This window comes from Nycticebus coucang, chromosome 19, assembly GCF_027406575.1.
Source record: "Nycticebus coucang isolate mNycCou1 chromosome 19, mNycCou1.pri, whole genome shotgun sequence".
NCBI lineage: Eukaryota > Metazoa > Chordata > Mammalia > Primates > Lorisidae > Nycticebus > Nycticebus coucang.
In genome coordinates this window covers 29048227-29067465 of record NC_069798.1, presented here as the reverse complement: position 1 = coordinate 29067465, position 19239 = coordinate 29048227, and the positions used below count along the sequence as shown (strand labels likewise).

At 42.0% G+C, this 19239-nt stretch overlaps 1 protein-coding gene across 10 annotated transcripts in view; it reads right to left on the bottom strand.

The window, feature by feature from the left end:
* The window catches only part of FHOD3 (formin homology 2 domain containing 3), a 584424-nt gene that overhangs the window by 40723 nt on the left and 524462 nt on the right, over positions 1–19239 (bottom strand). For all 10 annotated transcript variants that reach the window (XM_053571099.1, XM_053571100.1, XM_053571102.1 and 7 more), the window contains one exon: positions 6870–7028. In XM_053571099.1, coding sequence (XP_053427074.1) covers positions 6870–7028 — 159 coding nt within the window. The remainder of the gene's footprint in view (positions 1–6869; positions 7029–19239) is intronic.

Here is a 19239-nt window from a genome sequence, read left to right as displayed (position 1 = left end):
TATTAGTGTTTTTTTTATTATTATTATATATGTTTAGTAAATGATAAACCAAGTATACTTTAAGTAACTTGCCCAAAATTTTCTTGGTCACATGAAGGACATTCCAGGCAAGAAAGCAGGATGGAAGGTGAGAGAGAGTTGAAAGAACATCAGAGAACTCCTTGTTCCCTTGGAAACTTGTCAAGAATATATGCTTGTAGCCCTTCTCCTGGATTAATTTAAGGGCTTACAAAAATGAATCTTTTCAAAGAACACAGATTGACCTTTGTTCATGACATAATTTTAATTGTTTCAACTTTAAAAATTGCATAGAATTGATAATATTTTAAATAATATTAAACTCAAGTCTGTTTGTAGAAAAAATGATGATGGTATTTATAAAGAACAATACCTACCTGCTAATGAAAAGAGTATACCTTTTTACATGGCTTGTTGAATTTGACAAAGGTGCAAAGGCAATTCAATGGAGAAAGGATAGTATTTTCAAAAAATGGTGTTGGAACAAATGGACTCCATATGCAAAAAAAAAATGAACCTCAACTTAAACCTTACCATATACATAAATAAACCCCAAATGTATCACAGATCTAAAACTAAAATGTCATGCTATACAACTTTTAGAAGAAATACAGGAGGAAATCTTTGTGATCCAGGTTAGGCAAAAAATTCCTAGACATGATCCCAAAAAAGAATAGGTTGATAAACTGAACTTTATCCAAGTTAAACACTTTCACTCTGTGAAACTATTAGGAGAATACAAAGGCAAGCCATAGTCCCTCAAATGATTACACACAGCATTTCCATAAGACCCAGAAATTCATCTCTAGTTATTTACTCTAGAAAAATGAAAATGTATGTTCACACAAAATCTTGTACACAAACATTTATAGTAGTTTTACTCATAACTGCCCAAAAACTGGACCAAGCTAATTATTATTCAGTGGTGAAAAGATAAAATATGGAACAGCCCAACAGACTAATACTCAGTAATAAAAAAAGAACAAACTATAGATACATATGATGACTTGGATGAACCTCAAAGGTATCATGCTGAGTGAAAAAAGCCAGTCTCAAAGAGGTTACATGCCATCCCTGAGACATTCTCAAAAAGGCGAAACCATAGTGATGGAGATTACATCAGTGGTTGCCAGGGGATGGAGGTGGGTTCAGGATGCAATTACAAAAGGGCAACATGAGTGTTTTGGGGGCAGATGAAACTGTTTTAAATCCTGATTGCAATGGTCATTGTATGAATTTATGTATGTTTTGAAACTCATAGAACTTTATACCAAAAAAAGTCAATTGTAATCTATACTAGTTCAATAAATAAATAATGTGACACACTGGACCCTGATTCCACAGAAGCAAATACACAGATATTTACAAAATTGCACATTAGGATGTGTCTGGGTGGGGGAAGAAGTAGTTCTGGGCTTGATAACGGTGTTAGTAGGCAGAGCAGATGCCTTAGTGGTTTATCAAAAGCCAGAGATGCAAAACTGCATTGAAGATGTGTACTCCGGCTGCAAACAGAGTGAGGAGGCAGAAGGTGAGATCTGGGTGACCCTTCGACACCTCCCTTTCCAACTTTCCCCCACTAACACTGAGGCTATATGGGTGGAACAGAAGCATCTGGGAGACGTTTGGCAACAGCTCTCCTTGTGTCCCTACTACCTGGCTCATGCCCTGCCTGTTCGTGCAGATGGTGTTAAAAAAATAACCAAAACAATTCAAGTAGATAAAGCTTCCTTAAAAACATGCATGATATGAACTTAACTTTGAGTTTTAATTTCCTTAATGCTTAAATTGCTTTAGGCATGACAAAAATTCCAAGACAAAAATCTGTCAACACTTTGTACAACCTTCAGAAGGCTTTTCTGGTGATGATTTTTGTTGCTTTTTTCTTTTGAGAAAGTAATCAAATACTCTTCATTTTGTTATTCACTTCTCTAATTTAAACCATTTGTTCACTATTGAAGATTTATGAGGTTGTTGCCTGCCAGTTTATTTTTGGCACATCACTGACAATAAAAGTAGCCATAAGACAGTGGAATGGCAGGTTAAAGCCTCTCCTGTGAGTTAAAAGCCCTTGATTTCCATGAGTAGATGATAGTGGATTGAGTAGGAGATGGTATCTTGAATTTGTTTTTCTATTAAGTTTACTGATTTAGTGATGATTTCATGATCATCATTTGGTTTCACAGAAAACATCAAAGACCAGTATGTGATAACATCAGTGTTTTCAGCTTTTCCCAGTGTCCCTCCACTACAGCTCTAAATATGCTTGCTTTTATATATGAAAGTTGTATATTTCTGAGAAAAATGCAGAAATATCCCCTTTTTATGGACCCAAATTCTCTTGGGGTTGGCCATTTTGTTCACCTGTCGATGAGATCATAACAAGTAATTACTTTGTTTTGTGAGTTTTGAAGAGAATGGTGACTGCAGCGTTAGATAAAAATGTATCACACGGATTTTCGTGATAACAACAGACAAAGCTGGGTCCCTTAAAACCAAGACTGGTTTGTTCACAACTTGCACATTCTCATAGCAAAATGGCTTTTCGGCTCGGTGCCTGTAGCTCAGTGGTTAGAGTGCCGGCCACATACACCAGGGCTGGCAGGTTTGAACCCAGCCCGGGCCTGCTAAACAACAATGACGACTACAACAAAAAAATAGCCAGGCCTTGTGGCGGGAGCCTGTAGTCCCAGCTACAAGGGAGGCTGAGGCAAGAGAATCGCTTAAGCCTAAGAGTTTGAGGTTGCTGTGAGCTGTGACACCACGGCATTCTACTGAGGGTAACATAGTAAGACTCTCAAAAAAAAAAAAATGGCTTTTCATACATGTACATTTCATGCAGCAACTTTTTTTTAACTTCTTAAAATGTCTTGATAGTATCATTACTCTTCTAACTGCTCATTGAGGCACATTGGGACAGAAATTATTGTATCAAACTCACAGATGAAGTGATTTGCCTATAGCTAGGCTGGATCAACCAAGGCAGGGCTAGAGAACCACCTAGGGGCTATTTATTTTTCTAGCACAAGCTCCATAATTCAAGAGGATTCAACTAGAAATGCAAAATGAACAGTGCAGGTAAGGTGTCCAGTCTCAGGATATTCTGGTTCTCCGGCACTGCTGAGCCACTGTGACTCTTCCAGGTCAGGCTCATCTGCATGTAACCACCTTCTGGCTAGGCACCTGCAGACAGGCATTGTGCAATATAAACTACTTTAAAAGATGCTGTGGCTTTGGTGTGTGTAGCCAAAGGAAACTTCTCTTTCTAGAATGCTGACAGGACTGGCAACCAGACTGGGCCAAGTTAAATGTTTTTTGGGACCATTCAATTATGCTACCCTCTGAGTAGACATAGTCTTTTAAAAAATTAGAAAAGCAAAAAAAGAAAAAGAAAAATTTTCATGCTTCCATGTGTGATAATTTGATGACATTTTACTTAGGAAAAAATCATTAACACTACTTAGAGATGTCCCTCAGATGATTTTCTAAAGTGTAAGTACTCTTATGAAAAACTATTTCCCTAACGGAGTTAACTACTTCCTCAGGGTTTCATGACAAGCCCGGATATACACCATTGGGTTGCTAAGCAAAGCCAGAGGATGTCATTTAATACACCCTCATTACGTTAGTTACGCAGAGATTTCAAATGACCCCATTAAGCCGTGGTGCCATGCTATGGTGCCTGTATCCTGGAAGCAGACAGTTTGGCCACAGGCCCTTTGGGTGCAAGCTGGAAATCTTATTAACAAAGATCCAAAAGTACACAAATGCATCTCTTCTCAGTCCTGATTTAACTCTTTGACAATAAGCCTAGAAAACAAGCTCTGGGTATACATGGTCTAGATCATTTCTGCCCTTCTGTCCCTGGGATCAATGGCCGAAGACAGCAGGTGATGACTGACAGTGCCCTGAATTCCAGGTTTTCCAAGAGGGCTATATTCACTGGAGCCTTTTCAGCAGTGCCTGAGCACGGCTGAGGGATATACTAAACTCTGTATTCACATAGGCAGTCTTTAGATCACGGGTTCTCAACCAGGGTGATTTTGTCCCTGGGGGACAAATGGCAATGTCTGGAGACATTTTTGGTTGCTGGGGGAGGGGAGAGCATCCTGCTGTGCTTCCACAATGAGGGAGTGCTGTCCAACAACAAGGCCAAGGGCATTCAGACCAAGGAACCTGCTTTAGATGAAAACTGATAAGCATGTTGTAATTCCAAGTGCTGTTGTGACTCACTATAAATTTCCTCAGGACACGTGACACAACACAATCTCAGGAAGGGTTACCGGTGTTTGCTATGCCTGTGTCTTCTCACTAGAGATAGCTCCTGGGAGGCAACCTGCAGGCAGCAGAGTGGAGGACCCCATGGCCCCATGCATGCCTTTCCCGCTCTGTGCAGGCTGCCTCTTCCTCCCTGTGGCACATACAGGGCCAGCCACCCTGAAAACCACAGGCTGAACTCAGGACTTGGGCTCCCGAGCTTGTGCTGCAGCTTGGCTTCTCGCTGGCTTAGGAGCTTGGACACAGAAGAATGTCGGGACTCCCTTTCTTTGTCTTTAAGACGAGGAGCATGATAGCATGCAGCTTCTAAGCTTTCGTAAGAATTTATGCCAAGTAAAAAACCTCTGAAAGTCAGATTTAGAGCTGTGTTGCTGTTCTCATATCCATCAGCATCACAGCCGCAAACAAGTCAAACACAGAAACAGAATAATTTAGTTCATTCTAAGCTTTAACTAAATTACTATCTCTAAAACTTTCCCCACCTGGGGAGAGTTACATTTCAGGAAAGAACAAAGGCAAAACCCAAAGGAATTAACTCTCTCCTGAAGGACTTTCAAGTTCTTCTGACAAGGAGGAATAATATTTTTAAAGGGGGAAGTTGTCTTTTTTATCATTTAATCAAACTGGCTTTGGCTGTCTTTGAAGCCTATCTCTGTAGGAATCCAAAGCCTTGGCAATCTCGAAAGGACCTTGTTATGTAAATAGGATGGCCCAAGGGTGCTGCTTGGGCCTACCACTCTGCTTCTCCTAGATGAAAGACACTGCCCTTGGTTTGCAAAGGACAGGCCACTTCTCCTCCTTTTGTCTTCAGGGGCAACCACCCCATCTCCCCACCCACAGCTCCTCAGTGTCTCTCTTTGTACCCACATGTTATCCCCTGCTCACTCTCCTACGCCCCTGACTCATCTGCATGTACCCTCACTCCCTGGCTGCCTACCTGGACATGCTGACCTGCTGCTGCCTGGCCTAACTCCAGAACTCGGGGCACAGCTTCCTCCCCACCCAGGAAGGAAATGCATTTCCCTTATCATACCTGTTTCTGGAACAGGATACATGTGTTTATCAGAGTAGAGCTGCTTGGGGCTTGTTTGGGTTTCCTACAGCTACCTTATAAAAGTAACAAAAACTTGGTGGCTTAACAAATAGAAATTTATTTGCTTATAGTTCTAGAAACTAAAAGTCCAAAATCAGGTGCAAGCAGTCCTTCTGAATACTCTAGGGAAAGATCCTTGCCTCTTCCTAGCCACATCACCCTAATGTCTGCCTCCATTGTCACATGGTGTCCTGTTCTGTGTGCCCTCTGTCTTCAAATGGCATTCTCCTGTGTCCAAACTTCCCTCTTTTTTTAAGGACACCAGTCACTGAGAGTGGGGCCCACCCAAGTCTAATATGAACTCATCTAACTTCATTACAGTTATAAGATCCTATTTCCAAATAAAATCACATCCTACATGGGCATGAATTTGGAGGGTATGATATTCAATGTCGTACAGACCTCTAGGAACAGTTTTCCAGGGGTCAGTCCCTTCTTTCCAAAGCATAAAGGTACACCTGGTGTCTGGGTTCAGACTCTGCTGTGCACTGTGCACCCAACTCTCTCCCACCCTCAGGACTGTAGGTGAGTCAGGCCCGGGTCCTTTGTCCACTTGGGTCTTTTCTATCAAAGACTTACTCTCTCTGGAGTCAGGCTCTACTGGCCCCCTGGACCTCAAATCCCTCAACTAAGATTACATACAAATGGACCCTAATTGTGGAGAGGCTTTAAAGGAACCTGAGGCTCCCTGACAAGAGGAGGATGGGCTAGGTGTCACTCAATGTCATAAAGTAGTGTCCCAGACCCCACTCTGACCCAGTGAGCCTAGCTTCTATCTTCTATTTTCTCCTTCTATGGGGAATCCATGGACTGGAGCACTGGCTCTACTCACTTTTTATTGCTATAACAAGAGATCTAACCAGCTACAAATGCACCAACCCATGGTGAAAGGAAAGTGTGGGCCAGTAGAAGGACATGAACTCTGGCATAGCAGGTGAACCACAGCTCCAGTGGGGCTCTCTGGCTGCCATGTGGTCACAGCAGCTTCACCCAATCTCTCCACTTCTGACAGTCAAAACAACAAGTGGCAAAGAATTGGGTGGCTTACGTTCTCCAGCAAATGTGACATATTTCTACGCGCCCTAATAAGCACCAAGAGAGAAAGTCCCTTCATGGAAGTGAGCATGTATTGAAAACCCTACTTCTGAAATTGTTTTGTTAAACATATTTAGTTTGAGAAATGGCATGACAGATTGACCCTGGCAGGCTCCTCACAAGATTTTAACAGTCATTTTGAGGTGGATAGAGTGTGGTCAGAGGGAGGTCAGTAAATGAATCAGAGAGTGAGAACCTCTAAACTTCTTGGGAAAAATGAGGCTTCCTCCCACCTCCACAAAAGTTAAGGAAAATGTAAGAATTATTAACATTATTCAGACACTGACTGAGGACACAGCAGATCTCCTGAAATCAGGACACAGTCATTCTTTACATGTGAAATATGTTATAAAATACAAAAAATGCTTGACAGAGCTCCTCTTACCTCAATTCCTTCTTTGTTTAAGGCATATTCATCGAAATTCAGAATGGCTATCTTAATCGTCCTTGGAGGGGGCAGCACAGTCAGACCAATATTGATCGCGTTGCTCCTCTTAGAATCCAGAACGATGATCTCTTGCCTTTTTCCATCTGCAGCGGTTTTCTTGGTGATAAAACAAGGAAAATTCAAGATTAATTGCATCATCTTGGGTCCTTTCTGTATTTCATTTTTTAAAGAAAACTCACTGCTCATTTAGAGATGAAAACAAGCTCAGAGGAGGACTGGCTACTGCTCAGCACAGAAGGCGAGCAGGGATTCACTCTGAGAAACCGCCAAGGCTGGGTCAGCAATGGAACTTCAGAGTCAGACACTTACAGAGTAAGATTGATTTTCCTTCAATTGGGAAAAATGTGACATTTTGAAGGAAAAAACCCAAAAAACAAAAAGCAGTTTTTTTCCATAGAAGCAGTGAAAACAAAACCAAATCTTTCATAGTTCCTTTTGAGATGTCAGAATGCGTCTTGGTTGGCTTTAGTACATATGGTGTGTGCCAGAAGTTGGTACATTTGCCAAGAAGACAGGACTGACACAGGGCCCTCTCCATCTCTGGCTGTATCATCTCAGAGCCCCAACTCACCATTTGAATATTCCATTCCCTTCATGCCAGGAAACCTCCACCTGGCCTTCTACATTTAGACATCAGCATATCTGACCAGTAGGCGGAAGGAGAAGAGTCTTCCGAGGAACTGGTAGACATGAACAAGGGACAAATGGGCATAGAGGCTGAGGGAAAAGGACAGGGGACTAGAGGTACCCTGGGCTTCTCTCACCTTTGCAGCCCCTCTGGCCAGCCCCAGGTGAACACATGACTGGAACTCAGTCAATTCACATGTTGAAGCCCTAACCCCTCTGATGGTATTGGAGGGTGGGTTCCTCCTGATGGAGTTGGTATCATTATAAGAGACCAGAGAGCTAACTCTGTCCCCCTACCACCTGAGGATGGAGCAAGAAGGTGGCTGCCTATAAATCAAGAAGAAAGCCCTCACCAGGAACCAAACTGGCCAGTACTTTGATCTTAAGATATCCCAGCCCCTAGAACTGCAAAAAATAAATTTCTTTTTTTTTTCTTTTTTTTTAATTTTATTATTATTTTTTTTTTGTAGAGACAGAGTCTCACTTTACTGCCTTCGGTAGAGTGCCATGATGTCACAGGACTCACAGCAACCTCCAGCTCTTGGGCTTCTGCGATTCTCCTGCCTCAGCCTCCTGAGCAGCTGGGACTACAGGCGCCTGCCACAACGCCCGGCTATTTTTTGGTTGCAGTTCAGCCGGGGCTGGGTTTGAAGCCACCACCCTCGGTATAGGGGGCAGGCGCCCTACTCACTGAGCCACAGGCAGGTCCATTGTGCTCTATTATGGCAGCTCTGTCAAACTAAGAGTGTGAGAAGCACTGAGCCAACCCTTGTCATGGCCCAGAGCTATGACAAGATCCCAGCTTTCCTCTTTAGCAGTCAGGAAGTTAAGGGAGGGAGAAAGAGACCTGGCTCCAAAAGCTCTTGCTCTTCCCATGAGCCAAACACATCTGTGAGGATGACTATTATGACTCATGCTGTCTAGAGCAACACAGACAGTAAGGTAGAGTTGCAATCCAGAAAGAAAAAGACACATGCAGCACAGTGATGGGATGTGCTCAGTGTGTAAAGGGCTCCAACAGTGGAGTAACTGCAACTCAGTGGTGGAGGGTGTCAGGATCTAGAAGAGCTGACCCTTGATCTTGGGCCTAAGGAATGTCTAGGCTCTAAAAAAGGTAAGGAGATAAGGAGTAGCTTTTTCTAGGTTGTTGGAAACTACCATGGATGAGGCTGGAGGTTTGATAGGGCTGCATCACCCTCGCCTCTGAAGAGGGAAATCTGAATCTGGCGGGCCTGGGAGCAGCTGAGCCATCTGGAGATGCTGACCTGCCACAACACGGAGATGGGGAGGTGATGAGGAGAACCTGAGGAAAACAGGGTTTAAGGCCAACTTAAGTTGTCCTGGACCCTTCCAGACTAAAGCATCTCAGCTGTTTTGGAACCTGCTGGCCAGGAAGGACAATTCCTATAGGTCACTGGAGTTGACCAGTGGGCTCCCAGGGACATGTGGCAGAGATGCATCCCACTCTGCAGGGCCAGCTTTCTCTTCTATATAGTTAACCAAATAAACTTGTTAGGAGCCTCTGGAAATTCTCAATGTAGCTTTTAAATCTAATTGAAAATATTATGTTGTGTGTGCAATGCTAAGAAGGAATAAGAAAGGTTTGATGCAATGCTGAATACAGGCAATGAAGAGAGATGATGTAATTAGCGATGACTATGTTGGGGTGCTGGGCGCCTGCTTCCCAGCATTGCTGGGCACCTACCCCAAATCCATTCCTTCTCCTCTGCTCACCAACAGGACCTAATGTTTTTTGGTTGGCAATGTACCAGTTAAATCAATTACCTCCCTGGACCCTCTGCAGCTAAATGTGGCCCTGTGACTTGGTTCTTGCTTTTGTTTTCCTGATTAAGGAGTGATAAACCTAATGGGCCATGCTTTGGGCCCCTCCTCCTTCTTCCTGCCTAGAATGTAGATGTGATCCTGGAGTATAAGGGATGAAGCTAGGTAGGATGGCAGCAGGGATTCAGGGGAATCATTAATCTTTAACTCCCCTATTCACACAGTCTCTGTCACTAGAAGATCCTAGAGATGGCCCAGCAGACCCAGCTAGCCCAAATGGAGCCTTTGTGCAAATGAGAAAAAAGTATTCTCCCACCTCCTCCGGGAAATACAGCCCCACAGCCAACAGCTGCCCACAGCAAACAGCTTGGGAGAGAAGCACCAGTTGGATTTTAGCCTTGTCCCTGGTAGCCAATGTCCATGTTGTAGGAAACCACTGTACAGACCTATGTGGTAGCTCTGCAGCTGATGTATGCTTGACTCCATTCTCAGTAGAGCTCAACCTAACCTACACCAATGCACATGCCCACATACCCCCTGTAAGTCAGGGAGAAGTAAGCCATTGAGCATCCTGAGATCATGGAGAGAGATGTCCCACAGAGGATTCTGCACATTTGCAGAACATGTCCACCCACATCATGAAGGAAAAAGTCAGAATTAAAGTAATAGCTAAAAGTGAATTATCCCATCTCTGGTTTTTGGCAAAAAGGTGTTTTAAGTGCTATTCTTCATAATTAAAACAAACCTCCATATGATTCTGCTGAACTCTCAATTGTCTTCTGGTTAGTTCTAAACAAGACAGAGTTGGGTAGGGGGTGCTGTCTGAATCTTTTCTTCCCTCCCACAGCCACCTAGAGCAAACAAGCAAGAGCCAGCCAAACCTCCCAGGAGTACACATCTGGGCCTAACAATTAGCATTCATTAGTTCTGACCCATTTCAGTTGTTCTTCTGGGCCAAAGCCCTGGATCAGCTGCATTGAACTTCACTAGGTCCTCTAAATTATCCTATGACAGAGTTGCTGTGGTCCATCCTCTTTCCCAAAGCCTCTCATGCCAATGGTTCCTCCACTCTCACTTCCTCCACTGGGCTTGACCTCCCAGCACCTGGAGCAGCCTGCCCTGGCCTCCTATGTCCAGTCCCTTCTCTCCCCAACCCCTCTATCTTACTTTTGCTAAAAGTCTTCTGCAGAAACTTTTCCTTATTGCTTTTCTCTGATCAGAAAGCCACAGAGATTGTGCATGGCTTGAAATTTGAAAATTAGGAAACTGGTCAATGACTGGAAGGGGACCAAGGCAGAGGTCCTTATGGAGGTTTGACAGGTAAATGTCCCTCTAACAGCATCTAGAAGAGGGTGAGATGTGACAGGAAAGAGGGGGATGGGGACAGGGAGAGGAGAGGAGGTCACAACACTTCTAGCAGGAAATCAGAAAGTTGTTTTGAATTTGATAGGGGACCAGATTCCTCCCTCCAAAAAATACACAACTAAGAAAACAAAACCCAAAACCTCTTGAAGTATCTTCTACCTGAAGAAAATGACAACATTTTCTCAAGAGTAATAAAAGAAGACTTGAATATGAGAAACATTATATTCTTGCACAGGAAGTTTCAATATTATGTTAGTTATTTTTCATCAGATCTATTTAAAGTAATCCTTTCAAAATTCTGGTAAGATATTAGAATTAGAAAAAATTCTAAAGTTAATATAAAAAATGTACAAAAATATTCTTAAAAAGTAGAGTTTTATATATTATCTACCCAATCAGCTATAACCTGCATAGCTCAGGCTATGAATAGCTAGAATGAAAGAAAGGAAAAGAATGATAGCAAAGAAAAAGCTCTTATACAATGGGCCAGGGCATTCCAAAGACACCAAGATTAGTTACCCAGAATCTAGCACAAAAGATCAATTTCTAATATGGAACCTCTAATGAAAGGCTAATATCCAGAATCACCAACAACCTCATTAAAAAGTGTGTAGAAGACATGATTTTGTCAAAAGAAAATAAGCAACCCTCAACGAATCCTCAACAATAAAAACAAACAAACAAAAAACAGAAAAATGGCCAACAAACGCATGAAAAAAATGCTCAAACAATTCATCATCAAGGAAATTCAAATTAAACCCACAATGAGATACCACCTTACCCCTGTTAGAATGGATTTTATTTAAAAGTCCAAAAACAATAGATGTTCATGTGGATTTGGAGAGAAAGGAACACTTATACACTGTTAGTGGAAATGCAAATTAGTACAACCTCTATAGAAAACAGTATAAAGATACCCAAAGGCACTAAAATTAAACCTACCATTTGATCCAGCAATCTCACAACTGTACTGGGTATCTACTGAAGGCAAATAAGTCATTTTATCCAAAAGACACCTGCCCTTGAATGTTTACTACAGCACAATTAACAATTGTGAAGATGCAGAATCAACCCAAGCGCCCATCAGTTCATGAGTGAATTAACAAGATGTACTATACATATACCACAGAGTACTACTTAGCCATAAAAAGGATGAATTACTGGCTTTTGCAGCAATTTGGATAGAGCTGGAGACTATTACCCTAAGCATAGTATCTCAAGATTAGGGGAAAATAAAAACACCATGATGTATTTCCTAATAAACTAAAACTAACCAAGAAACTGACATATATACAACAGGAACTGAGAATTTAAAAGTCACTGGAAATTAAGTGGGGAGGTGTGGGGAGGAGAAGAGGGATAAAAACCTGCCAACGGGTACAATGAACACTATCCAGGTGACAGGCACACTTATAGCCCTGACTCAAGCATTACAAAAGCTGTCCAGGTACCAAAGACATATTTGTGTCTCCATAATATTCTGAAATTTTAAAAAAGTAACTTCAAGTTGAACAAACCAATATGGTGAGTGAACATTATGACAGACTGGATTGACTGTCACCTCCCCTCTTAAAGAGAAGGCCAAGAGGAGGCAGGAATACGGGCTTGTGTGGGAGTGGCCAAGGGCCACTAAGCATGGCAGGATACACCACACTAAGGAGCCCCCCTTGCTACCTGGGGGCCGTGGCCATCTGCTGGTTGGAATCTCAAATGCCGTGGTGATGGTCCATGACACCAAACTCTGTCCTCCTCAGTCTCTTTCTGACAGGCCGTGTCTTTTCCCGTATTTATTTATTGTCTCTCTTAGATATATATTCCATTTCCTTAAATAGACATATTCTAGGTGCCTGCTAGGCACCTAGTCCTCAGGTGGGACTATTTCCATGGACACTAACAAAATGTGCACACCTGTGGTGGGCTCTAGAGCAAGGAAATTAGTGTTTCTCCCTTAGTTCTTTGATAAAAGATCCATCAGCCAAACCTCTGTCCTCTTCCTCAGCAAGTTTCAAGATGTGTCAAGGAGGAAGGAATGCTGAAGTACAAGTCTGTGGGCTTGGGTTCCAGGTACAGGGTGCTAGACTAGGGACTGGCTGGATGTGAACGCAGGAGTAACCACCTCTGAGGGGGTCAGCAAATGGGTAGCCTGTGGCTGTGTGGGGGAACCATTGCAGGGCTATATTCTGGACATGCCACTTTCCCAAATATGTCCAGGAGTGGTCAAGGGAAAAAAGAAACTTGATTCCTGATTCCAGAAAGCCTAGCTAAGCTGAGCTCTTGTAGCAGAGCTCCTCCTCTGAAGCTCCAACATAGGGAAACTCCAGCATGCCCAGAGTAGCCCTTCCCCACCACAGGAAATATCTCTCAGAGAAATGCCTCAGGCCTGAATGCCATGTAGGGCTTTTGTTTTTGATTTGGCCAAGAACACTTCAGGAAGAGGGGGCAGGGGCGTGAACAGCCAAGTTGGATGAGAGATAGACATTACCCTCTGTGGAAAGAGACACTGTCCAGGCAGGCAGGGGACTCTCAGACAGAAGGGGCAGGAAGGAGGTCATTAAGGTAATTTACCGTTCTCTCCAGTGCTCCAAGAGGCCAAGGTTCAGCTTCCAGGAAGAGAGATGTGAGCCCCTGTGGGAAGAGGCTTTGCATAGATCGCACTCAAGGCCAAAACAATTACAGGATTCTGAGAAGAATGGAGGAGGTAGCCAACTCTGGTAGCAACTGCCAAGACTTCTGGAAAGGACTGTGACTGTTCCCTGCAGCCCGGGAGTCACCTGGTGGTTGGCCACCTGGGTCAGGGTCTGCCCTCTAGAACCAGCAGCTCCATGAGGTAGGACCCTGCAAATTCAGCCACTCCAAGGGGCAGAAAGCACATCGGATAATAGGAATATTTCCCAAAACTAAGCCAGATACTTAGGTTCATGTGAAAGTAAGCAGTGCAGAAACTCAAGTCTGTCCAAGTGGACCCTCAGTGCAGCTTGAATTTCTGATGCAGAAATGGAGGGCGAAGTACTCACAGAGAGGAGACACACAAAGTTGGGTTTTGGATAGAAAAAATTATTGCCTCCAGGTGCAAGAGTCTGCAAGTAAAGACTCAAACTTCCTTCCGATGGTTATTGGGAGAGAGTCACAACCACACAGGGTGGCCACCACCCGATTATGGTTAACATCTTGGGGAAAGGGAAAGACCTGAATTCTCTTTCAATGTCATTCAGTTTTTTAAGAGAACGGTGAGGATTCAGGCAGCAGAGAGGAAAATCTATATAGTTAATAGTCATTGAGTTTACAGCATCCTGCAATTCCATGCACAGGATCACACTGTTGCACTTTTAAAAAGTAATTTACTATAATGCTCATAGAAACAGAGAATATGTAAAAAGTGAACATTCAACACACAGAACTTGTCACTCCAGCAGGTGCTGTGATTGAAAATAGAAACTAGACTAAGGACATGATTTATGGAGAGAACTCCCTGAGGATTAGAGAATACCACCCAGTTCAAGAGCACTTCCATGAAAGGCGAGTCATTCCTCTGCCCTCCCTGCTCACTGCCAAAAGAGTGACACCACAGGATATTTTCAAAAACTGTCTGTTCAGAAAGTGACAGTTAACCAGGACACAATGATACACATGTCACAAAGATGTGGAATTTCCCTAAAGTCTTAAAACAAGGGCTAAGGGGGGAGCTACATAGCAAAGCACTAAGGCAACAAACAAACACAAAAACTAAGTCTAAACAAAAGTTGAAAAATCTTGCCAGAATAGATTTGCCTTATTGTTAAGGAAAAAGTATTCATTTCCTATATTTGCCCCTTTGAGTCATCTATAGCAGAGGCCAACTGTTTAAAGCAACTTCCTGTGTTAATTTAGTTTATCTATTACCCTAATATGGAAAGGAAAGGAATGTTCTTAATAATTTCACAGCAACAGGCAAATGCAGGACTGTCCTGGGCATACAAGGATAAATGATCATCTTACTTACGTCTCACGTCTCAAAGTTGTGTTTGGAATTCCTAGGTAAAATTCAGGTTTCTGAGGATAATGTTAAATAATTTCTTCCCTAATTCAGGACACAAGGGAAGAAATTATTTAACAGATTAGGCAGATTTTTATCTCTTCTTGGGGAAAAGAAAATTGACCAGGGGCATCAGCATGGAGAATGGAGATGGGGGAGCACAGTTTTCCTCTGGTGCCACAATTTTTCACTTGAAATCAGCGGTTCATACATGGCATTGGTTGTGCTTTAGAGCCCTTGAGGGGCTTTTAAAAAATCACCCAGGCCAAGGCCCACCTCCTGACCAATTATATCATCCTCTTCAAATTTTCTTTAAAAGTTGCTATGAGTGGACCCGCACCTTTCACCTTTAACTAAGATAGACTCTCACTGGATAAAAGATTTAAACTTAAGACATGAAACTATAAAAATACTTGAAGAAAGTGCAGGGAAAACTCTTGAAGGAATCGGCCTGGGTGAATATTTTATGAGGAGGACTCCCCAGGCAATTGAAGCAGTATCAAAAATACACTACTGGGACCTGATCAAACTAAAAAGCTTCTGCACAGCCAAGAACATAGTGAGTAAAGCAAGCAGACAGCCCTCAGAATGGGAGAAAATATTTGCAGGTTATAACTCCAATAAAGGTCTAATAACCAGAATCCACAGAGAACTCAAATTTATTAGCAAGAAAAGAACACGTGACCCCATTTCAGGGTGAGCAAGGGACTTGAAGAGAAACTTCTCTAAAGAAGACCAATACAAAATCTACAAACACATGAAAAAAAGCTCATCATCTTTAATCATCAGACAAATGCAAATCAAAACTACTCTGAGATATCACCTAACCCCAGTAAGAGTAGCCCACATAACAAAATCCCAAAACCAGAAACTTTGGCGTGGATGTGGAGGAAAAGGCACACTTCTACACTGCTGGTGGGAATGCACACTAATACGTTCCTTCTGGAAGGATGTTTGGGGAATACTTAGAGACCTAAAAATAGACCTGCCATTCGATCCTATAATTCCTTTACTAGGTATATACCCAGAAGACCAAAAATCACAATATAACAAAGACATCTGTACCAGAATGTTTATTGCAGCCCAATTCATAATCACTAAGTCATGGAAGAAGCCCAAGTGCCCATTGACCCACGAATGGACTAGCAAATTGTGGTACATGTATACCATGGAATATTATGCAGCCTTAAAGAAAGATGGAGACTTTACCTCTTTCATGTTCACATGGATGGAGCTGGAACATATTTTTCTTAGCAAAGTATCTCAGGAATGGAAGAAAAAGTATCCAATGTACTCAGCCCTACTATGAAGCTAAATTATAGCTTTCACATGAAGACTATAACCCAACTATAGCACAAGACTATAGGGAAAGGGCCAAGGAAGGGGAAGGGAGGGGGTAGGTTTTGGTGGAGGGAGGGTAATGGGTGGGGCCACATCAATGGTGCATCTTAGAATGGGTACAGGCGATTGCACTAATGTACACAGCTATGATTTAACAATAAAAAAAAAGAAAAAAAAAGACATGAAACTATAAAAATACTTGAAGAAAGTGCAGGGAAAATTCTTGAAGGAATCGGCCTGGGTGAATATTTTATGAGGAGGACTCCCCAGGCAATAGAAGCAGTATCAAAAATATATTACTGGGACCTGATCAAACTAAAAAGCTTCTGCACAGTCAAGAACATAGTAAGTAAAGCAAACAGACAGCCCTCAGAATGGGAGAAAATATTTGCAGGTTATACCTCCAATAAAGGTTTAATAACCAGAATCCACAGAGAACTCAAATGTATTAGCAAGAAAAGAATAAGTGATCCCATCTCAGGGTGGGCAAGGGACTTGAAGAGAAACTTCTCTAAAGAAGACAGATGCACGATCTACAAACACATGAAAAAAAGCTCATCATCTTTAATCATCAGAGAAATGCAAATCAAAACTACTTTGAGATATCACCTAACCCCAGTAAGAGTAGCCCACATAACAAAATCCCAAAACCAGAGATGTTGGCGTGGATGTGGAGGAAAGGGCACACTTCTACACTGCTGGTGGGAATGCACACTAATACGTTCCTTCTGGAAGGATGTTTGGGGAATACTTAGAGACCTAAAAATAGACCTGCCATTTGATCCTATAATTCCTTTACTAGGTATATACCCAGAAGACCAAAAATCACAATATAACAAAGACATCTGTACCAGAATGTTTATTGCAGCCCAATTCATAATCACTAAGTCATGGAAGAAGCCCAAGTGCCCATCGACCCACGAATGGACTAGCAAATTGTGGTACATGTATACCATGGAATATTATGCAGCCTTAAAAAAAGATGGAGACTTTACCTCTTTCATGTTTACATGGATGGAGCTGGAACATATTCTTCTTAGCAAAGTATCTCAGGAATGGAAGAAAAAGTATCCAATGTACTCAGCCCTACTATGAAGCTAAATTATAGCTTTCACATGAAGGCTATAACCCAATATAGCACAAGACTATGAGGAAAGGGCCAAGGAAGGGGAAGGGAGGGGGGAGGTTAAGGTGGAGGGAGGGGTAGTGGGTGGGGCCACATCTACTGTGCATCTTAGAATGGGTACAGGCGAAACTTACTAAATGCAGAATACAAATGTTTACATACAATAACTAAGAAAATGCCATGAAGGCTACATTGAACAGTTTGATGAGAATATTTCAGATTGTATATGAAACCAGCACATTGTACCCCTTGATTGCACTAATGTACACAGCTATGATTTAACAATAAGAAATAAAATAAAATAAAATGAAAAAAAAAAAAGTTGCTGTGAGTAGTTAGACAAATTTAGAAACTTCAAGGTAAACAAAATTTCTCCAAATCCATTTCAGAGTCTCAACCACATTAAAAAAAAACAAAAAAAAAACCAACTAATGAACCCAGGAGAATAGGACAGCCTCAGCTCCATAAAGGAGGAACTGAGACCCAGTGGTCTGGCTGTAACTTGGGAATCTGCTCCTATCAGAGTAGGAGGAATTTTGCTGTCCCTGATTAGGTAAAGGTCGGAACGGCACTTCCTGGCATTTCTAAGGATGCCATCAAGCTCATGGGGCATCCCTCTCTGTAACCTCTAACGGCTTTCTGCCCTGACATCTTTCTTTTGGGCCCTGCACTATCGCCTGTGTGATTCACTATATCTTAGACCAGCAGTAGAAACATTATGTGATGAAATTTAGCATAGGATTTCTGTGCTTCTCCATAGCGCATAATAAAAATTATCCTATGAGAAAACTACATACTGTGTGATGAGAGAGCAAAGTAGATCCAGTTCCAGAAACTACTGGGGGTGCCAAAAAATGTATTCACATTTTAAGCAATGTTATCTGTGTTATTTTTCAAAGTTGAATTGAATTATAGTAGCAACAGGTAGTACCATGTTCGCAGCACCTCTTGTAATTGCATAAGTCAAATGTGACTTGTATTCATCTTTTATTGCTGGTAAATATTGAGTATTACAATTTTAATACAGTTTTTTTCCTTTCTTAAAATATGTATTCTTTGTTTTTGCACCCTTTGTATTTTGAAAGAAAACCCCAAAGCAGATCTTTTTGGTCTTATTTTCATTATTTGGTCACCCGAATCTTGGATCTGGCTCATGAATATTTGTTTTGGGGTGACTTAGTCACAGCCATGCTTTATAACTCTGGTCTATTGAAAAGTTTTCTGGTGGAAACGAAAACAAATTCTCTTTGTTTTGTGCTGACTTGTAAAGTCTATTTCATTTTATTTTGTTGAGCTCTATTGTAGTCAATTAAAAGAATTTCTATGAGCCAGAATTCGGAAGTAGCTGTTTACACTGCATTTTATGAAAATGGCATTTGAGGATTAGAAACAGAAGTGAAACCAGTTATATTTGCATTGGTAATACATACAAAATGCATTCAACTGTCCAATGTGATGTTTTAATCCTAATTTACATTCTTACCTTTTGTAACATTTTGTAAAATTAGCTCCTGTTCACATTTCCTATCCCAAAACACAAAGGTAGGGTCTTGTAAAACATTCTAAAAGCAGTTTTAGTAGACTTTCCAATATATTATCTTCCTCTAATGCTCCCACTTTATAAAAACTAGGCAAATGTTTTTCCATTAGCTAGGCAATAAAGTGTTCTAAGTAGTCATTTAAGTACTTAGGCAAGAATGGAATTTAGGCTCCTGGAGGGCAGAAACTGGGCTCTGATCTCCAAACAGGTGACAGTGGGACCAAGAGAAGGACAGAGGTAGATGAGTCAATCATTGGGGGTCTTCTCAGGTCAAGTTCAATGGCAAGTTTTAATCTTGCCATTTCTTTTGTAAAAATGAAGTTAGAAGGCCTTTCTACCACATCCTATTTTATTCCTCCCACCCAAAGTTGAAGGGCAGCCTTTCCCCTCAGCAACCTCCAAGGGTAATGAGCAACCTCAAGAAGCCTAGAGGCACAGTCAGCTTGAGGGGCACCGCAGGAAGGGGGTGGAAGAGGAGACTGGATAAGCAGGTCAGTGGGTTAGAGGGCAGTGT